This window comes from Acartia tonsa, chromosome 1, assembly GCF_053477335.1.
Source record: "Acartia tonsa isolate MP-2025a chromosome 1, ASM5347733v1, whole genome shotgun sequence".
NCBI classification, from domain to species: Eukaryota; Metazoa; Arthropoda; class Copepoda; order Calanoida; family Acartiidae; genus Acartia; species Acartia tonsa.
Genome location: NC_137260.1, coordinates 6,171,498 through 6,192,281, shown reverse-complemented (window position 1 = coordinate 6,192,281; position 20,784 = coordinate 6,171,498). Strand labels below are relative to the sequence as shown.

Sequence of the window (20,784 nt, the reverse complement as noted above, 5' to 3'; positions counted from 1 at the left end):
CGAAGCGACTACTTTTAATATAATTTCAGCGGCTTAATTACCCATGAAAAAGCTATAGTGGCTCAAAAGATCAGACATAGATTAATATTGTAAAAAAACATACATTTTCAAAACATAGATTTTTTTGGGGGGGGGGCGGTGGTGGATATGTGGCGGTATCTTTCCTAAAATAGTTATTAATTTTCTCGGGACCTATGGAAAGCTAAATTGTAAAAGAGAACCATATCGGTTTAGCGACATACAACCAGATTAACAATCCTGTTCCCTATATACGGATAAGGGATATTTGTTTGTCAGTTATGATCTCGCTAACCACTGAACCGATTAAGATTGACATTATAGGAAAGCTTCACATAGGCACCAGAGCTGGATCTTTAAATCATTCTAGTAGTGAGCCAGATCGGGGTGAGTCGAATTTCAGCCAATCACAGCGCGGCATTTCATAAAATGCTGTGCTCTCATTGGTGGAAAGTTGGCTCACCCCGATCTGGCTCACCAAAAAAATGATTTAAAGATCCAGCTCAATTATTTTAATTCATTATAAGTTTTGATATGGGTTTAGGCTAATCATATCCTACTCCCCCTTAAAATAAGGGCCCCTAAAATCTAGGATTGCAACTGTGGTATTCGGCAACCCTGAGCCATGTTCTGTGGCAACCCTGACCTTGGTTCGGAGAAGGGCCGAGGGCCCTCCCCCGAGTACCGGGGAAGGGGTCAGCCTGACCCCTCCCTATGCTTTGAAATTAATGATAGATTTTGACAGCCTTATTATGGTTAAGCTGCATTGTTTGGTTCCCCCACCCTTTCCAGGGATGGGGGATCATTATTGCCCAATCTGATTATTGTATATGTATTTATATTGATTTTGTTTTAGTATTATTTATTCCAATCTGTGTATTTATTATTTGTTGTATTATAAGTTAGTAACCTTTGGACCCTGAATAAAGTAACATCTGAATAGACTTTGTTTGTTATTTAGTGATAGCTAGAGAAGCCCAGCTTCTCTATAATTATACGTGTCCACGTCTGTTCGCACTGCCGTAATCATTTGAACTTGGGTATCTGCCATTTAACCGAGGCGGATACCACAAATTGGTGACAGCTGTGTGAGATTACGGCAAAACACAAGTGTAGAGCAGACGCGCAGCTGAGGTTAAGGTACTCCCAGCAGTGAAACTGGCAAAAAACTGACACAAGCAACCTGAATTACCCACCCTGGATAGCAAGGTCTAACTCTGTATCCGGCAGTTGTGGAAGCGAAACCTAGCGAAAGACCACGGAGAGTGGCGGAACCAGAGCTGCGGAGAGCAGCGAAATCGGACGAAAGACCGCGGAGAGCGGCAAAACTCGACAGAGAACCGCGGAGAGCGACAAAATCTAACGGAGGATTGGGCGCTCAAAGGCTGAAACAGGCCTGCAGACGGGCTGAAACAGGCCAAATAATTGCAGACGGCTGAAAACAGGCCACCATTTACTGCAAAAGATAGCGGGATCCGAACCCACGGCGCTGCAGGACGGGACATTCCCTGCCGCCACCACCCGGATTCGGACCCACGGCGCTGCAGGACGGGACATTCCCTGCCGCCAACTGGCTGAAACAAGCAAAATAGCTGCGAGCTGTAAGCGAAAATACAAGTGTAGTGTACCAAACAGAAGAAAAAACTACGTTAACTCCAAGTATCCTGAGAGGCTACAGCGCAGCCACCCATTGAGAAAAACAGATATTATATCAGATTCCCAAGTATCCTGAGAGGCTACAGCACAGCCACCCATTGAGAAAAACAGATATTATATCAGATTTTATGGATTACCACCCTGGTGTGAAAGCTAAACAATAGATTTATGGGCAGGGCTTGGTAAATAATTGCCGTGGATTGTGATAAGCCAAAAATAGAACTTGTGATAAGCCAAAAATAGAACCTAGATGCAAGCTAACAATGCATTGGTAAACAATCGGACCCCCAAACCTGCAGCACGGCAAATACACCCCTTATCCCAACGGAAGGGGAGGGGCCACCCCTAAATTGAAGCAAATACAATCAAGGTGACATCTGATAAGCCAAGGATTAAGGGAGAAGCCAACTACCCTACAACCCAGTCACCTCAAGCCTGCGGCACCCCCCTCCCCACCTGGGGAAGGGCGGCTTTACCCCGTCCCCCCGTTCCCCCTTCTCCCCACACTCGGATAAGTCCGTCTACCGTGCGGAGACAGTGACCGGGAGAACGGAGCGCATTTCACGGGTTGCGCAGCGGAGCTCGGAACGCAACGAAAATTTGACGGACAAAGGAAATACAATCGAGGTGACATCTGATAAGCCAAGGATTAAGGGAGAAGCCAACTACCCTACAACCCAGTCACGTCAAGCCTGCGGCACCCCCCTCCCCACCTGGGGAAGGGCGGCTTTACCCTGTCCCCCCGTTCCCCCTTCTCCCCACACTCGGATAAGTCCGTCTACCGTGCGGAGACAGTGACCGGGAGAACGGAGCGCATTTCACGGGTTGCGCAGCGGAGCTCGGAACGCAACGAAAATTTGACGGACAAAGGAAATAAAGCGGACCAATGAGAGAGCAGATTGAGGGATAGATGCGCGTTTTACCTGTGTGCGCACTCTGACGGCACGTAGGAGCGTTGCAAGGAAGGGGATTTCACGCACACACACGCACACAGGAGGGGAGCTACTCTATAGCATACAACAGATATATTTTTAGAAAAAACTTGCAAAGCTCCTCCCCCCCCTATCTACAGTGTGATAAGGAAAACTAAATCAGTTCCTGACAGCAGTTCAGACCCTCAACAACTCTCTACACCTACCAGCCTACCCTAAAGCTGAGAAGCTAGTGAAAAGTACCCTAGTGTACACCTACTTTATATATTTGTAGTTCAAACTACCAACCAAGTGATAAACCGTAGCGGTTGCTAGAATAGTAACCATAAGTGTAAACAGCCTATAGTATTGACTTAGAATCAGTGCCCCGTCGCTGAACCTTTGACCCGATGGAGCAACAACAAGCGCAAGGAGGCGACCAGCTCCAAGGATGGCTCCAGGACGATCCCCAGCCGGCTCCAGCCGAGTACCGCAAGCTGATGTTGAGTAACCTGCCGGAGTACCGAGGACCGCCCAAGCAGTCCTGGAACTCCCACATCCGGAGGCTGGAAATGTCATGGGCGGCTTACCGCGTACCCGCCCATGACACGCTGAACCGCCGCAACGCCCTTTTACTATCCCTGGCGGGGCAAGCGGCGGAGATGGCCTCCCACCTGTTTGGGGAGGCAGGCCAAGCCTTGACCTACGAACAAGTCAAGGCCGAGTGTGAAATGTTGTTTCGTCCAGCCTATGAGTCCCAGACCCTGAAGCAAGCCTTCAGGGACTACAGGCAACACTCGACGGAGCCCATCCAGGCCTATATCTCCACAAAGTGCGCCCTGTACAGGGAGGCCTACGGCCACGAATATCTGGAGTTGCTCATTGATGAGCTTAACCGCGGCATCCGCAACGCCAACGTGAAACGTGAGATGATGGGACATGAGATCGCCTCAGTACCTGAGTACACGAGGCGAGCCATGTTCACCGTGACCATGATCACCAAGCAGTTGAAGGATGGTGTGTGCCTAGTGGACGCCACCGACGGGCTCACGGGATCGGCCAGCATCCAGTTGCCCCAGTATGATGATTCGGAGCCAATGGAGATTGGCGCCTTGGCTCCGGGTCTCCACCAGATGGGGAAGGTTGCACCAGACGACGCCTCCAAGATTCCAGGCCGCTGCTACCGCTGCCATGGGAAAGGCCACCGAGTCAGAGACTGTCCTACGCCTATGGAGGTCAGCCTAGAAGAGCGACGCACCCAGCCCCGCCGTGACCGTTCTGCCAGATGTGAACGTTGCCATTACTCAGGCCATACGGCAGCCGAGTGCAAGGCTGACTGGGACCAGGTAGCCGGGAGGAGACGCGTAGCCGGCAAGGGCGCTCACTCAGGGAAGCCCAGCCAGGTAGCCAACATGGAAGGGAGCGCGCCCCCAGCAACACTCCAGCAAGCAGCCGCCCCCAGCGCTGTGGGCCACTCAGAAGGAATGCCGCAGTTTGGGACCATCCCAGCCAGGATCAACGTGCTGGGAGGAGCGGCTGAACCCAACCAGGTTGGCCTGGGCTTCAGCCTCAACCACATGGGACCGGAGTTCGTGCAGCCAACCAACATTGCGGAGCCAGAAGTCCTGCGGCCTCTGCCATTCGGCCTCAACATGATGGTGCCCGCCAGACCGAGTCCCCCGAAGGAGGAGGTAACCCCTGTCACCCCCAGCAAGAGCAGAGGGGCCCTACCCAGCGCCACCGGAACGGTGTACGGGGAGGCCCTGGCGGCCGCCGAGCGGGGGAGGCAAGAGGCGCTAGCCAGCGAGTCTGAGTCGATGTATGGGACGCCAACCGGCGTCGCCACCTGGGAAGGACGAGAGGTGCGGCCCCGCACCCCCAAGCTGATGTCTGGGGCGGCAACCGCCGCCGCCACCTGTGAAGACTGGGGGGTGCTATCCAGCGCCCCCACGCCGGTGCCTGGGGCGACAACCGTCGCCGCCACCGAGAGACCTGGACCCCGGAACGAGCCTGCAGCCCCAGAGGGAGGGGTGACATCCGTCACCCCCAGTCAGCCAGAGCCCCCAGCCAGCAGGGAGAGTCCCTCATCCTCAACTGTGTCCAGCTGTCTACCACCCTCAACTGAGCCAGGATAAGTTAAAATTGACCAATACATTGTACCCAAAATATTGTAACCCTCCAGCTGTGCCTGTGCCCCCCGCACCAGAGGCTGGGGAGATTGAGGTTTGGGGGTATCAGGACTTGCCTGTGCCACATGCACCTGAGTTCCTAGGGCAGGGGAGGGATGTAATACAGGGCGAGCCTGTGCCACACGCACTACAGCCCCATGCCACTGGGCATGCCATGGATGAGGGAAGGGCCACCTTGAGGCTAGTGGAGCCGACGCCCAGCCAGGCGCCAGTCGCCTGTCAGTCCGTCATTGGGGAGGGTATCGGGAAGCCCCGGGCGTCTAAAGATAACACTCAATGGAAATTTGTATCTAGCCAGGAGCAGACCATCAGTATCCCGTCCCAGGAAGCCGTTGTGGCCAGAGCCGAGAATCCCCAGATGCGCGCGCGAGGATGGTGGCTGTCTGGCAGGTTCTCCCATTGGTGGATGGTTCTGTGGGGCCTATTGCTAGCAGCTGTGTGGCCTACGACCAGCTATGTCTTAGTAGGGTGGGACTGTGCCAACCCCACCCATGTCACCGCCTTCAACAAAGAGCAGATGTGTAGCAAGGAGCCGCTACATCAGGAGGTGCCTCTGGGCCATGAGGTACATATCCTGCAGCAAGTTAAGATCCGGGAGACCACGGGATATAGCTGTCAACTCACAGTGTCCCAGTGGACATTTAGGTGTGGAGTCTGGGGCCATCTGAAGGTGACGTCGGTCCCCACCCTCATGCGGCCAACCAAGATTGACCCAGAGACTTGCCGGGACCTGGCCCGGAGCCGAGTCTACGCCCTGCCAGGCAAGACCAAGCCATTGACATTCCAGCTGAACCACCCCCTGTTCTTCACCCTTGATATGGTAGGAGCATTGGTCAACAGCCCCGAGGGGGTGGGTTGTGAAGGGGAGGACGTCCATTTTGAAGGCCAGCTGTACCGCAATGAGTTAGTGCTCCAGGAGCGACGGCTGCTGGTCAAGGAGGAGACCTACGTAGTTGAGAACGGACGGGTGGAGTCCCAGTCCGACCACCTGACCCTAGCGTGTCCCCAGTCCGAGCTGTCCTGCGTCACTGGAGAGGCCACGTACGTGTGGGACCACCTGTGGAGAGATTGCCCCTTGAGACTGATCCGCAGCCTCCAGCCCAGCCTGGTGATGGATGCATTCCTGGTTGACCATCAGGCACAGTTCTTTATCAACATGACTACCCCCACCTTGATAGTGAACTGCGACTTTGAAGCCCATGCCACCAACCACCCAGCATTGTTCGTGGCAGCCGACCCGGCCGCGGCAGCGTTGCCCAGAGTATCGGCTAGGGACGTGGATGTCCCCCTCCAGGCCCAGATACACGCGGGCTACATCGGATTTACCCTGGAAACTCGGATGCGAAGCGCAGCAGCAGAAGAGGTAGCGGCCAATTGCTGGAAGCTCCAGCAGCTAGACCCGGCCCATCCGGTGCGTGTCCAGGGGAGCACGTTCTCTATTTTGAGGGGAGATGTATTGCTCCAGCTTACCTGCCAGCGTAATAAATACGTGGTAAGGGAGGGCAATGAATGTTGGGACAAGGTGCCGGTGGAGCCCACAGGATTTGTAGATGCCGTGACAAAGGTGTATAGCGGTCACGCCACCAAGATTCCCTGCTCCTCCACCTACCCCCTAACTGTACACGCCGAGGAAGGGTGGATAGAGCTAACTCCAGCACCTAAGAAGAGGCCGCCCCCGCTGGATACACCCAAGCAACTGCTGACTGAGCCCTTGGATGACTTTAGCTTGGGAGGGTTGTATTCCCAGGCCGAGCTGAATGACTGGCAGCAGCTACTATCGTTCCCGGCGTATAAGGCCGCCATGCTGACCGGCCTGTCGTATGGCTCATGCATCCAGCAAGGCAGCTGTTCAGCCACCGGAGACCATGGAATCGTGTCCTATAATATTGACTGACTGGCGGAGGAAGGGGAGAAAACCCTGGATGTCTGGGCTGGGTTCAGACAAGCTATTCACGAGTGGGGAGATGGCGCAGCCATACTGTGTCTGTTGCTGTTGATTCTCAAGCTACTGGGAGACTTAACCATCATCTCCCTGGCAGCTGCACAAGGAGGTGTACGTGTTGCCCTGAACGCGATGTCGCAAGTATTTCTGTATCACCCAACCTTGTATCGTAAGGCCTTGGCCAGGGCCAGGATCAGCCATGCCAAGTCCCGGGACTTTTCAGTGGACTGGGATGCCATTCCTATTGGCCGGGAAGCAGCCGAGGAAATGGTGTCCATGAAATCAGCCGATAGTGGGAATGACCGCCTAGGCAAGCCTGGGCCGCACTCTGGAAAGCCCCGCGGCCCCTCGGGAGGCCAGGCTGTCGCCCAGACAGTCAACCTGGTAGCCAGTGCTCCAGCCGCTGCCACCGCCAACCAGAATGCCCCGTTGCTGACCGGCCCAGCAGCGGCTGCGCCCCATGCCGGCCTGACACCCGCTGGCGCCGAGCTACGTGCCCAACAAAAGCCAGCCTCTACCTTCTACCCCACGTTGGGGGCCCATCAACTCTGAAAAGCACCACTAGGATTCCATTGAATTGTTAACCCTTGTAAATAACAGTCCCATAATGAGCGGGCCGAAGGCCTCAACCACTGTCGGAAGTCTGGTGGGGAAACCCCCTCCCAGCCTTCCGAGGGGAGAGTTGTGATATTTGGCAACCCTGAGCCATGTTCTGTGGCAACCCTGACCTTGGTTCGGAGAAGGGCCGAGGGCCCTCCCCCGAGTACCGGGGAAGGGGTCAGCCTGACCCCTCCCTATGCTTTGAAATTAATGATAGATTTTGACAGCCTTATTATGGTTAAGCTGCATTGTTTGGTTCCCCCACCCTTTCCAGGGATGGGGGATCATTATTGCCCAATCTGATTATTGTATATGTATTTATATTGATTTTGTTTTATTATTATTTATTACAATCTGTGTATTTATTATTTGTTGTATTATAAGTTAGTAACCTTTGGACCCTGAATAAAGTAACATCTGAATAGACTTTGTTTGTTATTTAGTGATGGCTAGAGAAGCCCAGCTTCTCTATAATTATACGTGTCCACGTCTGTTTGCACTGCCGTAATCATTTGAACTTGGGTATCTGCCATTTAACCGAGGCGGATACCACACAACCACTAGTACATAATAAAGAAAATCAAAATACAGAATAAACCTAGAAATTTCTTATCTCCCTAGATTAAAAATTTAGTTTTAAATGATGCAAGTCCCTATTCATATCATTTCTCAGCCTAATTAATCTAATATTTTAAGGCAAATTTAGTGGTTGTTTCCTCAAAATGCCTAGTTGGGCACAGAACAGCCCCTTCCCATTATTTTGAAATTATTTGTAAATAAGTGAAGGGGGGCTGGGCAACAGATCTAAAATATAGATGTATAAATAGACAACTACCTCCCTTCCATTTTCAATGACCTCTTTCTTTTGCTTCTAAATTATTTTCTGCTATTTGACTGTATTAATATAATCAACACCATGGGTTGATTTTCAATGACCCAATAGAACGGTTACTCGAGGCGGTTGCGATGGGTAGATACAGTTATTTAACCCTTTCTCCCTCTAGTGTTTTACTCTAATGGCTGGGGGGATAGTTTTTCATTTGTTTCTTTATTCATTATATATATTCCAGGTTATGGCACCGTCGGTAAAGCGCAACCTGCAGGGGTTACACATAGAAACAGAACTTCACCCTTTATTTAAACTTATCTAAAAAATAGGGGGGGGGGGGGCAGTGCTTGATATGCATTTTGAGGGAAGCCACCTTCAGTTACTTTAATTTATTCAAGTAATTAAAATGGGGGACAAGGACAAATAAATCAAAACTGGGACGATTAAGTTTATTGTCAGTGAAGCTTTAAAGGGCTTTTTGTAGAAAATTCTCTATAATACAATATATGAACTATGATTTTTCAGTATTGCTGAGAACCGGTTTTGATATAACGGAAATCAATCGGATTCGAAGCCATACTGAATAACTATCATTATTTGTTCTATACTTCTAAATAAATGTTTAAATAATATTTTTCCGGAAAATTTTTCCTTCTCTATATACATATTTAAACATAACAACTCTTGAAAAGTTGAAATATAATACATTCTAAAATGTAAAATGTTACTATTTCAAAATATTTTTACTTAAATTCATTTAAAGATAGGAATAGACCAATGGAAGGAAAAAATAAACATTCAGCTTGTTCGAATAAAAAACCTATTTAACCTACATAACACAAACATGGTACAAAAATAGTTTGTTTTTTTTTTAAAATGGTTCCTAATCAAGTAGAAAATCCCCCACCCTTATTTTGAAAAAAAATAAAAATTAGGGAAGGGTAGGGGGTAGTTTTGCGTGTGTTTGATATAGGTAAGGTTAGGTTATAGGTGGTGGTTGATGTGATCGATAGGCTTTTTGAAGGAAAGCACCAAATAGTTTAAAATTCAGAGAAGATTAAAATTAACTTTTACCTTTACATTTGTGAATCCTGAAATGATCCCCGTCGGGGAGCCTTGTGCCAATTGACAGTGGAAAACCAATTTGGGTCTGAAAAATAAGAACTTGTTTTATAAGCGTAGCAACAACTTTCTAAACATTTAATTGTCTGTCTGTATGTCTAATGAATTGTCAATACAATGGAATACCAGAGATTTTAAGGATAAAAAATTTACGGGGAACTGTCATACATCCCCAATGATGATAAACAAAATTCATCCTTCTTTAGATTAAACTTATGGGTTGTAAAATTTGGACACTGTTAATTTTAAACCAACCCCAATTTTTAGCGCCAACAAACAAGATGACTTGGTAATAAAACTTTGGGTACCAATATAATTTAAAGCCCTGACCCCTCATCCCCCTGATTACAAATTTTTAGCAAATGTTTGAATCTTTGAGTAACTGCACAGTATGCCATTAATTAGTATTTTAACAAATGATACCCAATGAAAATAATAGATATTTAAAAGACAAAAAATTTTATGAACGCAGCTACTTTTCAAACACACTTTATACGTCCGTATTGTACCTGGAATCCTCTTTATCCTTTTGATTGTCCTGATACTGTTGTTGTTGTGGAGACTGTTGGTTAGGCGAGCTATGACCATTTGATACAGCTCTCTCACTACAATAGATAGATGGATTAGATGGATGGATAGATAGATGGTTGAGGGAGCTATGACCATTTGATACAGCTCTCTCACTACAATAGATAGATGGATTAGATGGATGGATAGATAGATGGTTGGGGGGGCTATGACCATTTGATACAGCTCTCTCACTATAATAGATAAATTAGCATTAGATGGCTGGATAGATAGATTGATGGATAAATAGATGGATGGAGAGATAGATTGATGAATAGATAGATGGATGGATAGATAGATGGATGGATAGATAGATGGATGGATAGATGGATGGATGGATAGATAGATGGATGGATAGATAAATAGATAGATGGATGGGTAATAGATAGGTAGATGGATTGAAAGATATATGGATAGATAAGTAACAAGATGGATTGTTAAACATAAAAAATATTCTTTATACATTTTATAATGAAATATATTGTACTAGCGGCTTCGCCCCTAGCCTCTAGGGGCATTGCCCCAAGGGGTGATAAAAAAAATTAAGGCGAAATTCGTTAAAGGACCAAGGAAATCTTAAGCAAAAAAAAAAAAAAAAAAAAAAAATGGGGGGGGATTTTTTGTTTTTGGGGGGGTTGGGGTTGTCCCACCCCTCAAGAAAATAGCTTAAAACCAGCACAGGACCAATAGGTATATACCCTGAATAGTAGAATCCGATCGGTTCAGTGGTTACCGAGATCTTAAGGGACAGACAGACAGACAGACAGACGGACAGACGGACAGACAGACATCGTTCTACTTTGTATTATAGATAGTACAAAAAAATCTTACATAAAAAGTTTTTTCCTTAAATACCACACTAAACAAAGCATCTATTGTCTTATTTGAGTTTTTAATTAGATAAAAAAGATAACACTATTTGTACTGTGAATTATTTAATAAGGTCTCGGCAGCCGCGCGACAGCTGCGACTAAGCCTCAAATTTTAACCCATTTGGATGCTTTGCAAAAAAATTAACCAGCTTATGGTGCCTAGAAAAAATTGACGTCATACAATACAAATGACCAATGATAGGCCAGTATATATTGTATTTTACCAATAGTAAAATTTATACTGGCCTGTCATTGGTCATTTGATAGGCCAGTATACATTGTAATATTCCAATGGTAAAATGTATACTTGCCTATCATTGGTCATTAGTATTGTATGCGTCATTTATTTTCTAGACACTATAAGCTGATACTAAAAAAATTCAAAAGAGGAATTCCCATATTTTGGTCAGATTTAGATTTCCAGCTGATTTTTAAATTGTAAAAGGTTAATTTCCCTGAGGCTTACAGGCGACTGACGCGCGGCTGCCGAGCCATGATTCTCTTATTAATATTTTCATATTTTCCTTTCATTAAGGTGATAATTAGCTTAACTGGAAAATCAAGATTTTTTATGTGGTAAAGACTAGGTATTCAAATTATTTAATGTGCATGTTTTATTAAGATTTTTTATTTATGCTAATATATAGGAATCATATGGTGATAAACCAAATAACCCCTTCTTATTGGGAAAAAACTTTACTAGTTTCAACCAATCGATCATTTTCAAAGAAAATTATCCAAAGTTTAAAAGCCAACGAAAACTTTGGGTATCAGTATAATTTACAGTCCAATGGCCTCTCCCTCTCTCGTGAAAGCGGTGTTTGATTAAGGGTACACTTACAAAAAAAACTAGTCTTAAATAGCAGCTGTTACAGACTGACGGACAGACAAATGTATTACAGAGTAGCTTCGCTATTAAAAAAGACCTAATTTTGAAAACTTAAGATTAATTAACTAAACTTTAAAATAAAAAGTTGATTGAACCTTTGTGTTAACGCTATTGAACTTTAAACAAGAACAGTAAGGATGCAGAGAAAGAGGGGCTAATGGACTGTTGATTACACTAGTCCCCAAAGTTTTATAATAACGTTTTCTTATTGGCTAACCAACTTTAGGGACTTCAGTGAATTTTGATCGGTTTGTTTATTAAAGTGTCCAAACGTTTCAACCACTATGTTACGCTACAGATGGGGTAATTTTGTGTATCATCATTGAATAAGCACATGAATTTATCGGCCATTGTCTTATCCCTTTAGATCCCTGGTAAGGATGTATGGTAGCGGAGAATTTCAAAAAATCTACTAATACATATTTTTGCCAGCAGGGATCTAAAGGGATAAGACAATGGCCAATAAACTGATGTACATCCCAATGATAATAAACAAAATTACATTTTTTGTATATTACTATTTAAACGTTTGAACACTCAAATTAATGAATCAACCAATCAAAATATAATAAAAGTTCCAAAAGTTGTAAAGCGAAAGAATAAGAAAATATAATTATAAAACTTTGGGGACTAGTTTAATAATTACCCTCGACAAATTAAATATCCTTGCCTTTTTGGTTAAATAAAAAAAACACTTTTATATCAGCTATATTACCCCCCCCCCCCCCCCCCCCCGACAATTTAAATGTCCTTGCCTTTTTAGTTAAATAAATTTTAAAATTATTCTGTTAATAATTTTTTAATTTTAAATTCCCTGATTTTAATCTATTTTTATTAATACTTTATGCTAAAAGATCCTTATATGTACATCCATAAAAAATACATTTGTTTAGCAGATACGCATCTAAAGAAAGAAATTTTTAATTACATCAAATTCAATTGAATGCTTCGTTACATAACAATTACGGGAAAATTTGGGGTCTTTTAAGTAGTTAGTTGTTTAATTTCATGTTTGCTGTTTAAAATCTCTACAACTGCCCGATTCAACTTGTTCTCCAGTAAAGCTTTTCTATGATTAAGGTCTGTCCGTACGTCTATATACAATTTAGAAAGAGTAGCAACTATATAATTATTAAAAAAAAAATTCACTAACTTTTTACATGCTATATTTTTATCTTAAATTTCTAGTTATGATTAGGTAAAATGTCAAAGGCAAAGCATCTCTTCCTTAAATTCCCAAAATGTAAATATGATCTTATTATGCCTTTTGAATTCAAACATTTTTAAAGATTTACATCTAATTTTTGTAAAAATTCATGGGAAATTTTGATTTTTGGTGCTTCAACTACTGACACTCTGAGGTGTTAATGTTCGTTTGTTAAACTGTCTGATTTTTGAGCTTCGCTTTCATTGGCATAGACATTTTTTATTCTTATTAGTTCTGGAATGAGGTCACAAAAAGGGAGGGAGCGGACATTGGGCTACTTATTACACTGGTCCCTTAATTTATATTAAAGTTTTCTTATTCGGTGATTTGTTGATTCATTACGTTGAGTGTCCAAACGTTTTAACCATTGAATTTAATCTACAGAAGGTGTAATTTTGTTTATCATCATTAGGGATGTGTATCAATATATCAACCATTGTCTTATCCCTTTAGATTCCTATGTTACACAATAAATAAAATATCTGTCTATCTCTGTCTTTATATAAATTTAATGAGGCATTTAGTTTTTTTTTGTTTCATCATCTGTCTGACTATATTGTCGTTTTTTTGTCTACTGTAATTAAAAATATTTTTTTAAAAGCGAAGTTTTTCTATAATTAGGGTCGGTCCGTCCGTACGTCCGTCACAGAGAGATAGCTTTTTTTTGTTAATTTAAATAGGTTAGAATTGTCCTATCGATTCCAAACTTTGAATGGTGATTTCTGTAGTAGTTAGGTACGATTTAGAAAGCGTAGCAACTCTATAACCGTTACCAGAATGTCCGTACGTCCATTGATTTTTTTACTTTTTTAACAACAATTTTTTTGTGATCTAATAATCCGATTGATCTGATTTTTGGTATATTGATTCCTCGGACAATAAAGTATGATGTTTTAAGCGAACTTTATAATCAAGTCCTAAAAATGTAAGTATGTCCATAAACACTATCCTGTATCATGCATTTTTTCAACAAATTTTCTTACAATTTTGCATTGAGTCCTATACATTTATATTCTGATTATTCAGTTCTAACACTATACAAGTGTTAATGTCCGTATGTTCCACCGTTTTAGTGCTTCGCTTTTATGGATGTTGTCATCCTTGTTTTATATTCATTTTAAGTAACTTTTTAAAAGTTCTATAACGTTAATTCAAGTACTTAAGGTAATTAATTCACATATAACTATGAATAGTGTAGTGGGTCTTACTTGAGATACTTGTAAAATAAGCAGAATGACATTTTCGTGATCCTAAACGAGTGGACAGATTTTTATGAAATTAGTACCATTTTAAAGCGTTTATTTTTCTCTATTGATTTTACTTTTATTTGAATTTTTAAGCCCACAAATGACGGATTTCGAGTTTAATTATGAAACATTTGTACTTATTATATTCTGTTAAAATCTTATGATATCTCATATGAGGCCATATTTTTCCAAGAAATTGATATACATATAATGCTGCGCATTTATATGTATATCTGACCTTTTTATAATCTACGCGTGTAGGTTTTAGGCGATATTTAACTTATGTACTTTTGTAGAGAAAGGCTCTCAGTTATCCAGGGATTTGGCATCCTCAATGCATCACGGAGATTTCCCCAGCACAACTGAACGTGACTAAACGGGAAACTCAACATACACTCCGGCCTGCTGATATATCCTGTGCAGACCTACGTGTATCCCTAGCCATCCCTGCATGATCAGAAACGCCCCCGCATTACTTCAATACTCTCTGTAATTTTCCTATATGTATATTGATATAATATGTATTCATTAATTTGTGTAAACTATACTTGTCTATTGAAAATACATCAGTTCCGCACAAACAGTTGTTAGTAGAGTATCAACTCCAATTTGTGGGCAGCTATTCCTAGCTGCAATTAATTATCCAGAAACATATAAAATCCCCTGTGGGTACTTGCGTGTAGTATTCGTTATTTAACTTAGCGGAGACGTACAAACGAAGGGAACGAGTTGCTTCGCTCTTGAATCGCTTCAGCCACAACGTTACCAGCTCAACGTGAAGCGCCGCCACACCGCTCGAGGCGGGCTTTATTAGTTTTTAAAAAAGCTATCTATCACGTCCGATCCGTTACAGTCAAACTGGTGTCAGCTGTGCTTGGATAAACCGAAGTGCTCAACAGGAGATTTACGTGGAAATTACCCCGAGGAACTACGGTAATTTCGGACGATTGTGTACAACCAGACAGTTTTTTTATGAGAACTGAGATCAGAAAGGACGAAGACCCCTGTGTTTGGAGACCAGTGTGGGACCATTCTGACGTCTGGAACACCAACTTGGTAAAATTTTCTTTAAATTTTGAAGAAATTTCGTTAAGTTTCAAAGATGGCGCAAGCTGCCCAGGCTGCCGATCTAGAACAGTTGAATTTGCAGCGTGCCATTCAAGAGGCACAAGCAGAAGGAGCGCCGAATGAGAACGCTCAGCTTATTGCGCTAGGCAACACCTGGTTGGAGAACCAGCGCCGGAAGCTTAACAAGCAAAATTTTCCCCGGTTTTGCAACCGTGCCGGAGAAGATTGGGATGGCCACAAGACCAAGATGGCCAATGCGTTTAGAATTGCCCGTCATCACCCATCGGATCAAGAGGGCAGGAAAGGCCAATACATCATGAGTCTCGACGGAGAAGCGTTCCAGATGGCCCGAGAAGTCGCCGACAACCAAGACGCGCTCACTCTTGAGCAGGTAATGGATAGACTGGATGCCATATTTTTAGCACCGTCAGATTCGGACATCAACAAGGACGCGTATAAGCAGTTGTCGCAAGGCAAGAACGAGATTCCGCAGACGTATCTTGCTAAGAAAGAGCAGATGTGGTTGAAGGCCTACTCCCCAGACAACCGTGATCCAGGTCAATTCCGGAAAGAGGTAACCCTTGGTTTACGCCATCGAGAGGTACGAAAACGAGTTTTTTGTCAGCTACCTAGTATTACCAGCATGGGTGTCCTACGGAACGTCATTATGAATGAGATTGCCACGCAGCGTCAGCTTATTCACCATGGAGATGCTGAGGATACCTCCATGGATGGCCTCGCCACGTCCAACCGTGTCATCTATCGCAACGACGGCACCGAGGATATGGAGGTCAACGCTGTCGGAGATGGAACCAGCAGCGTCAAGTGCTATAATTGTAACCAGACTGGCCATTACTCGCGTAATTGCCCCAAGAAGAAGCAGCAAGCAAGTAAAGGTACGGGCGGTGCCACCAAAGACAAACCGAAAGGCAACTGTCGGAGGTGTGGCACGCCTGGCCATTGGCAGAAGACGTGTACTATTCCTGAGGACCGGCTGGCGAACGTGCGCAAGAGGAACCAGGAGAAGAACGCCAGCGGCGGTGGACGCGGCCGACAGCAGCAAGATCGTGGCCGTCATGCCGTGCGAGAGATGCGTACCAATGAACCTGGGGACACTGACAGCGGCGTAGGAGATGATAACCAGGCGCAGTTCTACGGAGATGTCAACTGTCTGGAAGCAGTTGGCCACAGAAGCAAGACTTCAAAAAATGTGAGAGAGGGCTCCCGTCGGTAGGTCCCTCAGCAGCTGTAGACCCTACCACCCTCAACCAGATGCAAGGACGACGAGGCGCCCGGGCCATGGTCAAGATCAGCCTGCGTGCAAATGGACCGACTGTGCGGACCTATGATCTCATCGATACCGGTAATAAATTGCACGAAGGAGTCGCCGTAAATGAGGAGTTAGCCCGGAAACTACAGTTGCCGATTGTTCCTTGCGATTTAACAGTGGGAACAGCGGCGAATGGCGGCGATATGGACGTCATCGGCCGTGTTTACAACATTAGTGTCATCTTGGGAGATGACTGTCCTAGCTACATTCGAGAGGCATTGGTTATACCTGAGCTTCGCACCCCCATCAATCTTGGGTGCAAGTGGGTCGAGGAGATTCGTGGAGTTCTAGATTATTCATCACCGGTGCAGGCGGCGTTAGTCGTGAAGCAGACGAGAGTTCCGCTTGTGCAGTCCATCGACTACGAGGCTCCAAGTGCCTCAGAAGATGAAGAGCGGTCTGGAAAACCGCCAGGGGAGCACTCGCCCCCCAACCCTCAGATAAGTGTTTCATTACGAGCCTTCGAGGAATTGAATGCAGAAATAAGTAGCTATAGTAGTGCCTTAAATGTTTGTAAACCCACTTTTAAAGAATTATGTAAAGCAGAAGATAATTTTGCGAATGGTAATGTGCACCATTCACGTGAGTTTTTAGCCCTTAAACCGGATTCCGTCGAATCATATGTTGCACAACTTTCTTTTAAGCACAAAGCAAAAGCAGATTTTGAGCGCAAAAACGTTTGGACACGTAATGTCAAGGGACCGCTTCGTAATTCCCAAGGGCCGGCCGTTCGTTTGAAAACCGTCGCAGTAGGTAAGCGGCCGCGTCCTGTCCGTTTGTCCGTCCAAGCGACTAGGATTCTCGCGCCAGAGTCAGTGTCTGTCGTGAATTTTCTCCCTAGCCGAGAACTCCGACCGCAAGCGACTGTCATGGTAGAAGAGACCGTTTTAGATGATAGTCCAGTGCGTGTGTTGGAAGGAGTGTACAGAGCCCAGCAAAATGGGATTGTCCGCATCCCTGTCGTCAATTTACAGGAGCAGCCGTGCATCGCATCGGCCGGGTGTGTGTTCACCGCCGAGATTTGTGAGGACAGCAGTATGGTGATCAACACCGAGAGCTTGGTGTTGAGAGAGCCCCACGAAGTTATTCAGTCAATGTCCGAGAGCAAGGCGGGCGACCCCACCAAGCCCATGACGAAGGAGCAGATGGAGAACCCCACGTTCAAGGAAGTGTGGGAGGACCTGGAGATGGAGGACAACGAGCTACTGAACGAGCACCCCGACGTCAAGAAGCAAGTCAAGGAGCTTATTTATGAGTACAGAGACATATTCAGTCGAGAGGCCCCTGGGCACACAGACCTGGTAACAATGAAGTTGAAGCTCAAGCCAGGGACGGAGCCCATCAGGCAGAGATACAGGGAGTTGAACCCCAAGATGTTGAAGGACCTGGAGGCGCAGATGGCCGACTGGCTCAACCAAGGAGTGATCGAGCCGAGTTCATCGCCATGGGCGAGCCCCCTCGTCCCTGTGCGCAAGAAGGATGGAAAGATCAGATGGGCAGTGGACTTCCGCAGGTTAAACAGTTGTCTAGAGCAAGACAGCTACCCGCTGCCGAGGATACAGACTCTATTGGACCGCGCAGGAGGACATCGTGTATATTCTACATTAGATGCCACAGCCGCCTACTTCAACATCTCCATCGATCCAGCATCCAGGGAGCTGACGGCTTTTGCCACGCCAACGGGTTTGTGGCAATTCCGCCCCTATGCCCCTCGGCATCAGCACAGCACCAGCGGTTTACAGCAGATTCATCAGTACCGCAATGAACCCGCTGGGGAGCGAGGTAGCGCAATGCTACCTCGATGATGTAATATCTTACAACCTGAGAGTTGCGGATCATGTACCACAGATGCGACAGGTTTTCGAGGCCCACCGCAAGGCAGGAATCAAACTGAAGGCAAAGAAGAGCAAGCTGTTCCAGAAGAAGATACAGTACCTTGGCCACATGCTGAGTCATGAAGGTATTGGTATGGTGCCTGAGTATGTGGAGCGTATCAAGAACTGGCCGCCGCCAGCAACTGTCGCCGAATTGAATAGTGTTCTCGGTTTTTACGGGTACTACCGGACCTTCATACCGGAGTACGCCGACTTGACGTGTGAGATGAATGCACAGAAGAAAGCCACGAAGCTGGAGTGGACCCCAGGGATGGATGAGCAGTTCCAGCAGTTGAAGGACAAGTTCCAGAATGCACCCATCCGCGCTGTGCCTGATTTTGAAGCGGATACCCCGTTCCAACTGACCACCGACTACTCCGGAAGAGCCATCAGTGCGATCCTGAGTCAGGTTCAGAACGGCGCCGAAAGGTTAATCGCCGCCATGGGACGTAAGACGACTGGCGCGGAGCAAAGATACCCCTCGTGGAAAGGGGAAGCCTCCGCCGTGATTTATGGCATCAGAAAGTTTCGGACGATCCTGAGCTTCAAGCCGTTCCAAATTAATACGGATAACAGCGCCCTCAAGCAGTTGAAGTCACTGAAGAAGAACACTGGCATGATGGCCAGGTGGACAGAGGAGCTGGCTGGTTACGAATTCCGTGTGGTTCATCGGCCAGGGAGACTCAACACCAACGCCGACGCGTTAAGCCGGCGCACCGATGCTGATATGCCAGACCCGACAGCCGAGGAAGAGGCTGAGCAAGAGGAGTACGTCGGAGCCGTAGATGATGAGCCTGCCGACGAGCTTCCTGACCACAGAGAACGGTACAGAGACCGAGTGTACAAGCATCAATTAGACGACCCTATTTTAGAGAAGGTTCGTAGATGGATTGGCGTCGACCGGCGTGCACCAGACAAGGCAACTCTGCGTGGAGAGAGTAGGGACGTGCACCGGCTGGCCGAGATTTTTGACACTCTGCGAATCGCAGAAGATGGAGTTATTGAGCAGGAGATACAGACCTTCACAGGGAAGCGACGCAGGATAATGGTCCCTTTGTCCCTGAGAGAAGAGGTGTTCACTCACTGCCACAGAACCACCACTGGAGCGCACTTTGGAATGCACTCCACGATATCAAAGTTTTTGAGGAATTTCTACTATGTGGGACATCAAGCAGACATCCGCCTGAGGATCGCCGTCTGTCATGACTGCGTCCAGAAGAACATCAAGGCCAACATCAAGATAGGAGCGCATGTGCCCATTCAAAACGGGTATCCTCTGCAGACGATCTACATGGATGTGGTAGGCAAGTTCGACACAACCCCAGAAGGATACAATTTTATCCTGACCCTGCAGGACGGATGGTCGCGCTTTGTTCAAGCGTACCCCTTGAAACAGAAGACCGCCGACGAGGTCGCCACGACGATCATGGACAAGTTCATTTGTACCTTTGGATGCCCGCAGGCATTCCACAGCGATCAGGGAAAAGAGTTCTGCAATACCATCATGAAGAAACTCTTGCAGAAGCTCGGTGTTAAGCACGAGCTAGGCCCCGTGGCGAACCCCCAGAGCAACCTTATAGAAAGGTGGCACCGGACCATGGAAGAGACGCTGAGAACCGTGATCCAAGGACGGGAGACTCTATGGCCAGAGTATCTACCTGGAGTTGTCCTGGCGTACAACACGAGGATCCACAGCAGCACCGGCGTGACCCCCTTTCTCGCCTTCCAGGGTAGAGAGGCTACTCTACCCGCGGATTTGATTTTGCGGTTACCAAACCCCGACGATGACAAGGATATTCCCACAGCCGTGAGAAATTTATTGGACAGATACACGACCATGTATGAAGCCATGGCGAAGAGTCAAGCAAGCACCATTCGAAGAAATGCTTTGCAGTATCACAGCAATCGCGAGTTTAGAGTAGGCGATAAAGTTTTTTATTTGGCACCCAACCATGGTAAAGCAAAGAAGAAGATGACCAAACATTGGAGTGGACCATACTTAATTACCGAGAAGTGTGCCGACGTTTTATACAAAATTCAGACAATACCAGCGGGAGAAAAGGAGGACTTGGTTGTACATGTTGGTCGGTTAAAACCATATTACCCCCCAGCGATGACAGACGGAGACCCAACTTCTCCCCCAGAACCATTTGAAGAAGACGGAGATGAGGCAGGGGAGCAAATTCCCTTGAATCCAGAAAAGCAGGCGAAGCCGCCTAACCCAAGAGTTGATTTCTCAAATGGGGATGACAGCGATGAAGAGGGAGGACCCCCCAATAGACCGGGAGGAGCACCACCGCCACCGCCCAACATTGACCCCCTCAACCTTCCCCTACCGGATACACCACCGCCCAGATCACCAACGATGCAGCGCACACCGCGCAGAGAGCAGAGTGAGAAGAGAGGGAGGGAGAGAGATCAATCTTGCGAACCGTCCGGTTCGGGCACTCAACGGAGAGATGC

At 46.3% G+C, this 20,784-nt stretch overlaps 1 protein-coding gene across 1 annotated transcript in view; it reads right to left on the bottom strand.

Annotated features, from left to right (window-relative positions):
* The window catches only part of kermit (PDZ domain-containing protein GIPC-like protein kermit), an 84,268-nt gene that overhangs the window by 53,470 nt on the left and 10,014 nt on the right, over window positions 1-20,784 (bottom strand). Inside the window, exons 3-4 of the mRNA XM_080146861.1 lie at window positions 9,777-9,872; window positions 9,220-9,295 (exon numbers count right to left, since the gene is read on the bottom strand). Of these exons, the coding sequence (XP_080002987.1) occupies window positions 9,220-9,295; window positions 9,777-9,872 (172 nt within the window). The remainder of the gene's footprint in view (window positions 1-9,219; window positions 9,296-9,776; window positions 9,873-20,784) is intronic.